Source organism: Chlorocebus sabaeus, chromosome 4 (assembly GCF_047675955.1).
Source record: "Chlorocebus sabaeus isolate Y175 chromosome 4, mChlSab1.0.hap1, whole genome shotgun sequence".
NCBI lineage: Eukaryota > Metazoa > Chordata > Mammalia > Primates > Cercopithecidae > Chlorocebus > Chlorocebus sabaeus.
In genome coordinates this window covers 59,910,294-59,922,299 of record NC_132907.1, presented here as the reverse complement: position 1 = coordinate 59,922,299, position 12,006 = coordinate 59,910,294, and the positions used below count along the sequence as shown (strand labels likewise).

The window sequence follows — 12,006 nt, the reverse complement described above, 5'->3', positions numbered from 1 at the left end:
CCTGTAGTATCATGGACAAAGCGCTTAATCTGTGCCTGATATTAGGCATCAAGAGTGATTTCCTAGCTTTGTGCAATTCTGGGTATGTTTCTTAAGTCCTTGGAACCTCTGTTAACTCATCCATCAAGTAGAAATACAACAATAAGTCACAGGCTCAATGAGGGTCGTACAAATAACATGAAAGGGATCATTATGATTAACAATTTTTGATGAGCATTTCCTCTGTGTAAGAAAGCAGGGTAGAAAAGTAGAGAAGCTGAGTCTGCCCCAGGATAGATGAAGAGGGAGTTACTGTCAGTCAAGTGGAGCTGGGGCACTTGCTCCAGCCCAGTTAAACTGGTCATCCTCTTCCAGGGATGCCTTCCCCTTCCTGAGAACTGTATCGTGAGGAGGACCCAGCCGAGGCAGTTAACTCAGGGTTGAACTCCTCTAATCTAGAAATTGTGGTTTGGACTAAAAATTGACCTTAGTTTTTTTGTGCATGCTGTTTGCTCTTTCTAGAAGACCCTCTTCCTGCTGCTTTATCTCACTGACTTCTTCTGTGCTTCAAAACAAACTTTGCTGGCCAGGCGCAGTGGCTCAGGCCTGTAATCCCAGCACTTTGGGAGGCTGAGGCAGGGGGATCACAATGTTAGGAGATCGAGACCATCTTGGCTAACACAGTGAAACCCCGTCTCTACCAAAAAAAATTTGAAAAATTAGCCGGGCATGGTGGCGGGTGTCTGTAGTCCCAGCAACTTGGGAGGCTGAAGCCGGAGAATGGCATGAACTGGGGAGGCAGAGCTTGCAGTGAGCCGAGATCACACCACCGCACTCCAGCCTGGGCAACAGAGCACGATTCCATCTCGAAGCACTCCCCCCCAGCCCAAGAAAACCCCCAAACAAACAAACAAAAAAACTTTGCCATCACTTGGTTTCTGAAGGTTCTCCTGAGCCTTAGTTAGGCTCCCTCTCAAGGTACTCTGGGCATGCTGCCATCAGTGGCTTTCATAGAGGACTGTTATCACCAGTGGGCATGTCCCATGGCAGGGACTGTGTCTTATTCCATTCTCTATCCGCAACACCTAGCACAGTTCCTGATACAAAGTAGACACTTCATAAGCACTTGTGGAAGGAATGACAGGGTGGCAGCAGTGCCTGATTAAATAAAGTCACACAAACATCTCCACACACATTTCTGCCAGAGCCTTTCTGGTGAAGTCTCCTTGATTTCTCTGTGGCTCTCAGTCTCCCTGTCTGTCTCTCTGTCTCTCTCCACACATACACACAATGCAAAATGGGGGTTAGGGATGTGGGTACTCGAAGCTCGTTCTAAAATGCACTTAAAAGAGTGAGCTTCCAGGCTGGGCACGTTGGTTCACGCCTGTAATCTCAGCATTTTGGGAGGCCGAGGCGGGTGGATCACCTGAGGTCAGAAGTTCGAGACCACCCTGGCCAACATGATGAAACCTCATTTCTAGTAAAAATACAAAAATTATCTGGGCATGGTAACGGGTGCCTGTAATCTCAGCTACTCTGAAGGTTGAGGCAGGAGAATCGCTTGAACCTGGGAGGCAGAGGTTGCAGTGAGCCGAGATCACACCACTGCCCTCCAGCCTGGGTGACAGAGTAAGACTCCATCTCAAAAAACAAAAAAAAAAAAAAAAAAAAGAGTGAGCATCCTTTTCAGATTCACTTCTCATTTTCCCACTTTCTCTAGGCTGCTGCAGCAAGGGCAGATTCTGGGGGTTAGAATTAGATGACAGTGACCAATATAGGAGAAGAGCTTAACCTGGGAGTCAGACAGACCTGGGCTGGAATCCTGGGTGGACTCCTTCCTACTAATTAGCCTCTGGGCAACTGATTGATTTTTCCAAATGGGATAATGTAGGAGGAGCTCGTGGAAAATCCATCCATTTTGTCTTCCTGCCTGTCTTTTTCACTCTATCTAAATACCATACATAAATGGCATAAATGGTGAAAAATCAGATTGCTTGGACAATGTGTAACAGTGAAAAGGAAGCCTAGCATGACGTACTCCATTTTGCTCCTAACCAGCTTGCTCTCATCCCCTCCACTGTGATGATGTCTTTTAGGTTAACTGCTTTTGTTTATCTCTGCTTATAGGCTAAGCTAACTATGGGAGGAATTTAGTTTATAGTTTAACTAAGGCAAGGATGCTTTAAAAAGAATCCCTGAGGAGATAAGAAGGGTGTACACACAAGTAACAACGTTACATTAAAAATTTATAACAGTATTGTAACCTGACCAAGGACGCAAGTTTACCCTTGCTGTGGCCCAAATGTCTGTGGTCACCAGTCACCTTTTGACCTCAAGCCCCTCCCTCTTCCCCTTTCCCTTAACACAAAAGGAACCCACATTTGCTTAAGGTGGTTCTTTTTTTTTTTTTTTTGAGACAGTCTCGCTCTGTTGCCCAGGCTGGAGTGCAGTGGCACGATCTCGGGTCACTGCAAGCTCTGCCTCCCGGGTTCACGCCATTCTCCTGCCTCAGCCTCCTGAGTAGCTGGGACTACAGGCGCCCACCACCATGCCTGGCTAATTTTTTGTATTTTTAGTAGAGATGGGGTTTCACCGTGTTAGCTAGGATGCTCTCGATCTCCTGACCTTGTGATCTGCCCGCCTCGGCCAAGGTAGTTCTTTAGGACATGAGTCTGCCGTCTTCTCCGTTTGCTTGCTCCCCGAAATAAAGTGGTCTTCCTTGCCCCAACACCTTATTGCTTGACTTATTGACTGTTTTGCAGCAAGTGGTACAAGCTTTGGACTCGGTTACAAATGCGTGGAATTATGTAGAACAATAAATCATGTTTAGTCTCTGAGGAAGTATCAGTTTCATAGACTCTTACAGTAGTACAGAGATGGATCATTCTAACGTCCATAAACTCAACTGTCTTTGCAGATGAGGAGCATATATTAGGGAGAGGAGCAGCCTGGGTCATGACAGCAAGTGGGGTGGGGACTATGGGTGGGCATGCCCTGTAGTCAGTTTCAAATTCAAAATCAGTCTATGCCAGTATGGGCCCAGAGGCTGCCGGTTTTCTACCTTTAATCCAAATTCCACATTTTAAAGAAAAGAATGCCACTGATTATTAATTAAGATAACTTGTGTAAGACTGCTCCTCGGCAGAACTGGCCCTCCGCACTCAGGTTTTTCTATGCTGTATTCCTTCCCTTTCTGCCATGATTTGCCCTTTCTACACCACACTCTGTCATTTGGGAGGGGCAGCTTGATACAGTGGCTAGTCATGTGGTTTTGGGAGCCTGAATTTGAGTCTTGGACCTATTCCTACCAATGGCATAAGCTTGACAGGTTGTTTAACCACCTTGGACCTAAATTCACTTATATTTAAAATGCGATGATAGGGTTTGGCCGTGTCCCCACCCAAATCTCATCATGCATTGTAGCTCCCATAATTCCCACGTGTTGTGGGAGGGACCTGGTGGGAGATAATTGAATCATGGCGGCGGTTCCCCCATACTGTTCTCATGGTAGTGAATAAGTCTCACAAGATCTGATGGTTTTATAAGGGGAAACCCCTTTTGCTTGGCTCTCATTGTCTCTTGTCTGCTGCCATGTAAGATGTGCCTTTCGCATTCTACCATGATTGTTAGGCCTCCCCAACCACATGGAACTCTGTCCTTTAAACCTCTTTTTCTTTATAAATTATCCAGTCTCAGGTATTTCTTTATCAGCAGCATGAGAAAGGATTAATACACAGGAATAATAGCAATGGGGCATATAGAACTATAGAACTGTTGATAGGTATGAACTGAGTTAACACGTGCAAAGTGTTATGAACAGTGCCTGACACACAGTAAGTACTCAGAAAGTTCCAGCTATCCTTATTTTTACCTAGTCTTCGGAATAGTCCTTCTTAAGGATACCTGTGTTAGACAGTTTTCAATCATTGTTTGAAAGTCATAAAACCGTAAGACAGAAAATTCTGAAATTCATATTTCCTTTGAATTCAGCCTACCATCTCTTTAATTAGTCTGACTGTGACAGCTTCACTATGTGCTGATTTGGAGGCCAAAGTTTATCCTTTTAAATGATGTAGCTAATTTCAAACTGACTGGATATTCTCTTCTTTTTAAAATAGCAGATTATCTTTCTCCAGCCAGAACTTCCATCGGTTTGTGGGCAGACTGGAGAAGGGAGGATGGGCACAGCAGCAGCAGGCTGGCCCAAGTTGCCTGTGGTACACCAGGGACATCCAATGCACCTGGGCATTAACAGAGACCCAGCTGCCCAGGCAGAAATTGCAAAATTTCTGGGGTTTCACCATGTTGGCTGGGCTGGTTTCGAACTCCTGACCTTAAGTGATTCACCTGCCTCAGCCTCCCAAAGTACTGGGATGACAGGTATGAGCCACCGTGCCCAGCCTAGCTGTAGGAAATTTTTAGTTGAGGAAGTCTATTCCAACAATGATGGCTGGACTGAAATAGGTGTGAAACATACTTACAGGTTCTCCACTTGTCCTTGGTTGGTCTAACCACCTGTTAGTCCAATCAAGATAGGTCACCCAGCAGTAAAGCAGGGCTTCTGTGGCCCTGGTGATCATCCTCTGGTCTTTTAATCTCCATAACTATTCTAAGTAGACGGAGGACTACTTTCTTTGATACACTCTAATATGAGGTATAATCATAGGTAAATTAATCCCTTTTAAAAACACACAGCTAGAGCTCACATAGCCAGTGAATTTTATTCCCATTAAAGTAACGCCCTTGGGGGTAGTGTGCTTATTCCACCAATGCTGCTTTAATTAAATCTATTTTACAATTTTCTGGGAACTATTTTCAAATGCAGTATCTGCAGTGGTGGTACTCTTCTAATTTAGAGGCTGGATTATTATTACTATTTTAAAAACATTATTTTGGCCGGGCACGGTGGCTCATGCCTGTAATCCTAGCCCTTTGGGAGGCCAAGGCGGGCAGATCACCTGAGGTCAGGAGTTTGAGACCAGCCTGACCAGCATGGAGAAACCCCAGTTTCTACTAAAAAACACAAAATCAGCTGGGTGTGGTGGCGGATGCCTGTAATCCCAGCTACTTGGGAGGCTGAAGCAGGAGAATCACTTGAACCCCGGGAGGCAGAGGATGCCACTGCACTCCAGTCTGGGCAACAAGAGAGAAACTTTCTCTTGTTGTTTTGAGAAACTCCGTCTCAAAAACAAACAAACAAAGAAACCCCACATTATTTCCAGGCAAGTTTTGTCAGAAAGGTGTATGCTGCCAGGTTGGTAAATACTATTTTTGCAAAAATTGAGATTAAAAACTTGGCTATTGGGCCTGGCATGGTGGCTCACGCTGTAATCCCAGGACTTTGAGAGGCCAAGGCGGGCGAATCACTTGAGGTCAGGAATTCAAGATCAGCCTGGCCAACATGGTGAAACCCCGTCTATACTAAAACTACAAAAATTAGTCAGGCTTGGTGGCACATGCCTGTGGGCCCAGCTACTCGGGAGGCCGAGGCAGGAGAATTCCTTGAACCCCAGGAGGCGGAGGTTGCAGTGAGCCGAGATCGTACACTGTACTCCAGCCTGGACGACTGAGCGAGACTTTGTCTCAAAATAACCAAACAAATAAAAACAACAAAAAACTTGGCTGTGAGATTAAATTTCCTATGTTGTTTGTCAGCCCCTGAAACAATCCCTAGAAAGGAATTTAAAAAATACATTGAGTCACGGTCTATTAACATCATATATGACTGTTAACAACTTATTTGATAGATATCAATTTGGATATTTAAGTTCTGTTGTACTTGTTAAACTGATCAGCAAATGTACTAACAAATCAACCAGCCCGCTAGCAAAAATTTCATTCATTTGTAGGCAAACTTTGGAGACTTTGCCTGGAACACGGAGGAAGTTTAGGAGGTTTCTGTCTGTGCATCTCCTGTTCCCACAGCACTCAATGGCACCCTTACATGCCACTTACTTCATCTGCAATGCACACACCTCCCCTTGCTCGCACCAGCTCAAAGGCTTCCTTTAGAAACCCCTTTGGGTACTGGACAACTCCATTCACACCCTGCAAAAGACCAGACCAAGAAGACCTATAATAATAGCATCAGCCTTTCAAAGTATACAAAAAGTTAGATCATCATTATCATCAATATCATGATAGTAACACTAGCAATTTTAACAACAGTCTATAGAACAGTTTTCACTATGGGTGAAAAGAGGAGTTATTACTCTACACCATGACTTCTGGAAAAAAGATGCAAACATTGATTATTTTCCGAGATTAGAAAACAGTAGAATAGAGGAATTTGGTGAGACTAACGAAAGAGTTCTTTGGACAATGTGGATGTTACTAAGCAGCTAAAAACAGCCAGGGTTTCCTCTTCTTAAGAATTTTAGGAGTTCAGTAGTTTCACCTGTCTGGTGGAAATGGAGGAGAGGGTTTTTAAAAGATCATTTGAAAGTCAGTGTCTTCTTTCTTTCAAGGAGACCAAGAGAACAAATTTAGAGACGGACACAGTAAACAATTCATTTGGAATTCTCTAGAATGTATGAGTTAAAACTTTCTGATAATTGAAGATTCAGCTCCATTAATGTCTTAGATTCATGTACCCACTTGAATAGGTTCTGCAAAAAATCCTGCAATTGACTTGGCCACAGATGTGCTCAGCGTGTCTTTGAACTGCTCAATATACTGGTCTTTAGCTTGGCAGCAGTCTGCAAAAAACAAACAACAAAGTAAAACAAACACAGCATTTGAAAATGTGAGCCTGATATCTAGAAGCATGGGGAAAAACAGGAAAAAAAAGAAAAACAAAAACCCAGACAGTGTAAGTCAACCAGGGACTGGGAGTGAGGATATGCATTTCTGAAGGGGGAACGTTCTCTCTGAACAACTTGTACTTTGGTTCAAGAAGGGAGATTAGGATAGCCATAAAGGCACAAACAAACCACTTCAGTTCTTTCCATCTGGGGAAAAAATGTCCCGAAGTGTCATTGAGCTGGTATAGACAGCTGTTTCACCTAAGGATGCCCGTCCTCTAAAACGGGTGGATCTAATTCAAATGGAATTAGAGTGATTTAATTTATTTGAAAGTAACTCTATTTCCTTTCATTGCCATCTAATCTGATGTACAGTTTTAAAGCTACAAAGTGTCTTTGTCTTTAGAGTTAGTAAATATGTTTGTAGAACAATTAGAATTCAGTTTAAAGAGAAATGTTTGAGAGCCAAGTAGCTTCCATCCATCGCAGCCCTTGGCACTTGGTCCTGTGCTTGTTTTTAACAGACCTTTCTCCCATTAATCAGGAGGTTTTTGTGGGCAGGGACTATGCCTTGTTCATTTCTAAAATCTCTGTGGCCAAATAAGCTGTTTGGTACACTGTAGGTGGTGCTCAGTAAATGTTTAATGCATTAAGAAGAAAATATTAACAAATAGTAGAAATTATGGCTGGAGTGAGACATTGAGCAATTTTGTTTGAAGGTCTTTTTTTTTTTTAGAGGTCTTTCTAATGGGGAAAAGCTGTAAAGTGCCCTTTTTGAAGTGATCTGTCTTTAATTCATTACTTCTCCTTTTGACTGCATCTTACTGCTGATAAACCCACCTGCTGAGTTTTAAATGTCAAGAATCACTTTTATATTACTAGAAGATATATTTGTTTTCAAAACTTGCTTTCTTATTCTTCATGATGTCCTATCCATTTCACATATTTCCAAGCTTACATTTGATTTTCTTTAAATGTATTAAACATATTCGTGTCATAGTCTATCTGATAATTCTGTTATTTGAAATCCTTGCAGATCTTTTCCTTGATTGTAGAGTTTTGTGTATTGTATGTTTATTTTTGACAAGGGGCAGTTTATTTTCCTTGGAATTTCATTTGTGAGAATTCTTTGAGACCCAGAATGAGGTAGATCCCTCCAGAGCCTATTTGAATTGGCAGCTTCCAAGCACGCAGGGCGTTAGAGTCTAAGAGTCCTTTAAATTATAAGCTTGAGGAAATGAGCGTTCACAATGCAAAGCCTTGGAGAGCCAGCCTGCAGGTGAAATTTCCGGTGGTGGTTCCTCCCAGTCCCTCCACTTCCGTTCAGCACCAGAATCCTTGCAGGCCCTTTGGCCTGTGACGGGTAACACGTTCTTGGTGGTGTATTTAATTCTAGTTTACCTGTGGATGAAGAGGTGGCCCCTTGGGGGCTCCAGCTTTGTGGCAGGGGAGGGTTTCCTATAAGATCCCTTACTTTGGCTGGGCCCTGGACTTCGTCATCTCTTCCCTGCACTCCACAGAGCCATCAGCATGGAAGCTCAAGGTTACCAGGTTCAACAAATGCTCTCGGGGTCAAAGCTGCCTGCACTGCCCTAATTATCTCTATGCGTTTCTGAGAATTCGTGCTTTCTTGTATCCATGCTTTGAAGGGAATGTGTTTCATTTTATCCAGAATTTTTTAGTTGTTTTCCGCTGGAGAAAAGCCAGGCTATCATGTTACCAGTACCAGCTGTCCATCCAGCTCAATTGTCTTAGTACTAACCATATCTACTTTCCCATCCTGCTTAAAGATACTAGAAACATTTCTGCCATGCTTCACCAGCTGCAAGCCTCACCACACAGACACACAGGCATGAAATCCTGTGGATGGCAGAGGACGAGAGGAGAGTGGGAAAATTGCCCAGCAGGCTTGCCCAAGCTCCAAAAGCCTACATCTGTGTGTCAAAATTGAAAGTGGGAATCACCAAGGAAGCAGGAAAGGTGTGAGAGAGAGAGAGAGAGAGAGAGAGAGAGAGAAATTCTTCTATTCTGGAATAACAAAGGTCCCAGATCAACTGTATCCATACATGACTGAACCTCCAGAATTTTTATCCACACCTGTTATTTGGTTCTAAACAGCACCATGCAGTCTCTGAACTTAAACTTATATCCATAGATGACAGAAGGAGTGCAGAGAAAGATGTGGATGGGATGCAAAGCCCCAACCCAAGTGACAGTGAAAGCAGTCTGGGTCACCACCTTCCATCCCAGTGCTTGCCTAGAGGCATGGATGCAGTGCTGTCTCCACGGTGCTAGACAGAAGGAATAGAAACCTGCAATCACCATCAAAACCGAATTTTGTACCTCAGCTCTTCATTAAAAGTGAGGAAATACTAGCTGGCCCCAAACATATTTTTAGGTTACGTGTGATATTCGGAAAAGTTTGATCGACAGAGGTACCTGATATCTTTGGTTAGCTGGAGGTTGGAGGTTGAGGGTGTGAGAAAGGAAGTAATGACAAGTATATCAAGCCCTCAAAGTATGTTTTTGGCATCACTTGTGTTGTTTTGATGAGAAGAATATAGTAGACAAATAAATCTATGCCTCTAGAGACAGAAATTTCCCGTTTTCTTTGGGAAAGGAAAACAGCTTCAGATGACCCTGAAAGATGGGTCAGAACTATGTTCAAGAGACATAATTTGGAAATTTAACAAGCCCATTTGTAACTGGAGAAATCAAAGAGTGGAGCTTAAATTTGGGCAGAACCAAACCAAAAGGTTTTGCTTGAACCTATGCTAGACCTTTCATGACTTTTTCCCTCTCTGCCCACATGCTCAACGATGAAAGAGTCATCGACTGTGATGAGCTTTTTACTTTATTTCACACTAGCTGCATTAGCTCATTGCTGTTACCCCACGTTAGGCCACTTCTGCAGAGGCTTGGTAGGAGGAAAACCCCAAGGGGGTGAAGACAGGATGTTCTGTTGAATACCGCAACAGGTTGGCAAAGGAAGAATTTATTCCAGCTGGCGGTACAGAAAGAGTTAAGCTGAGTGAGTGAGGAGCCAAGAAAGAACTACAATTTTTAAGAAAAACAAAACTTGTCTTTCAAAAGAAGAAGAAGGACATGATCAGTACCAGGTCTGGAACATTGTGGGGGCAGTAGGTAATGAGGATTGAATCTCATCATGGTTTACATCTGAAACTCAGGGCCTGGAATGAACCCCTGGGGAGAAAAAACCCTGGGAGGTAGATGGAGTAGAACAAAGAAATATACCACATAAACATCTAGATTAGACTCACAAAATGACCCCCCGCCTCTGTTGGGAGAGATGACATATTTCTGAGATGAGAAAAATCTCTACCATGGTTGGTGCCTCAATTCCCTTAAGGTATTCCTATCAATAGGTTAAGAGGAATTGAGAACAGGCAACAGCTATAGTCAAAGAACTGTACATGTTTGGATGCTTTTGTAAACATATATGAATAGTCCAGTTTTACAGCAAAGACTAAACTCTTCCCAGGTCCTAAAGGCAGTGGAGGAGGCTGGGGTCCTTCTTTTGTATTCCAATCCTGTTCAAAGATTACATACATAGTCTTGTCTCTTGAAGATATGAGTTAAGAAAACAGCTGGCTGGACACGGTGGCTCACGCATGTAATCCCAGCACTTTGGGAGGCCAAGGCAGGCGGATCTCCTGAAGTCAGGAGTTCGAGATCAGCCTGGCCAACATAGTGAAACCCGGTCTCTACTAAAAATATAAAAATACAAAAATTAGCTGGGCGTGGTGGCAGGCACCTGTAATCCCCGCTACTCAGAAAGCTGAGGCAGGAGAATCGCTTGAACCCAGGAGGTGGAGGTTGCAGTCAGCCAAGATCACGCCACTGCACTCCAGCCTGGGGGACAAGGGTGAGACTTCGTCTCAAAAAAAAAATAAATAAATAAGTAAATAAATAAATAAAAAAGAAAACAGCTGACTTCAGATATGCCAAAGACAATAGTTCAGAGCAGAAATGTACGCCTGTCACTATCATTTAGCCTCTAGATGCCACTAGAGAGACCATGGACTTCTGGTATTGTCAAATTTGCTTAAGTAGTCCTATAGTAGGCCTTACAGTAGGCTTGTCTCTCTTCTATATGGAAAGAGGAATATATAGCAGGAAAAGAAGGAATGGCCACCTCTTGAGTGCTTGTGTCTACTAGGCTCTGTGCTGGTGGTTTTGCAGTCAGACCAGGGGCTGGAAGGTGCATCAAACTGATTTTAGTTCTTGATGCCATACAGATACAATATTCAAATATGGCGTTACCAGGTATTGCTGTGGTCTGGTTTTCTCTATATAAACTCTCTATGCGTTATCTCATGAAGTGCTGCGATGGCGTTGGCAGCAGCCACATATTGCTGTCTCTGTTTTACAAATGAGAAAACTGAAGCAAAAGGTGAAGCTTTTGCTCATAGCCGAACCATTCCAGAGCTGAGAGTGGAATCCATCTCTTGACTTCATGCAACTCCTCAGTCCTGGCCTGCAGGACAGGAATGATTTTTCAGCTTGGGTTTATCTTGACGGCACATCAGTGTGGATGAGGATGGCTATAGAAATTGGGAGCACTGGTTTTGGAGTCAAAAGACCTGGGGTCAAATCTTAGCCCTCCAGTCTTCTCTGTGTGAATCTGGCTTTCCTCATGTTTAAAGTGAAGAGTTTGATTTATAACTTTATAGCTTTACATTTCCTTCTGGTTTTAAATTCCGTGAGCGTGACATCTTGTCTTGTTCCAGTACTTACTTTTTCATTCTCTTACCTCCATTTTGCTATTATGTCATCTGAATTTTAAGACGACGGTGAATTTTCTTCCTTTCAGAGCTGATTTTTAAGACTTCTGTTTTGTATTTTTCCTCTCAACCCAGTGATTCATACTATTCCATTAAAAATCACTGGGCTGAAGCTTTTAGTTATTTCCTTCAGAACTACTAAGGAACAGCTATTCAAAAGGTTGCGATGACAAATCGGAGGCAGGGCTTGTTGATTAGCAAGGAACAGATGATGTTTCCTGCCTTCTCTCCCTCCTGTTAAGTATAGGTAAATAATGCAAATAAAAATGTGATTGATAAATGGAAGTTCTCCTTGTGAGAAAGCCTTTGAAACTTTTGCCAGGGTTGTCAGCAGCCTGAAGGAAGGGCAGCCTTGTGTTTTGTTTGACAGATGCTCTCATTTTGGCTGGCAGTCCCTGGAGAACTTTTTGATTGGAGTTTTGAGATTCCCAAAAGCATTATTTTCCCTCCGTCCATTGGGATTGGTAAATAATCCCACC

The 12,006-nt window shown here is 43.1% G+C and overlaps 1 protein-coding gene across 2 annotated transcripts in view; it reads right to left on the bottom strand.

Annotated features, from left to right (window-relative positions):
* The window catches only part of AGXT2 (alanine--glyoxylate aminotransferase 2), a 44,138-nt gene that overhangs the window by 16,500 nt on the left and 15,632 nt on the right, over nt 1-12,006 (bottom strand). For both annotated transcript variants that reach the window (XM_037990744.2, XM_037990745.2), the window contains exons 8-9: nt 6,577-6,677; nt 5,935-6,027 (exon numbers count right to left, since the gene is read on the bottom strand). In XM_037990744.2, the coding sequence (XP_037846672.2) occupies nt 5,935-6,027; nt 6,577-6,677 (194 nt within the window). The remainder of the gene's footprint in view (nt 1-5,934; nt 6,028-6,576; nt 6,678-12,006) is intronic.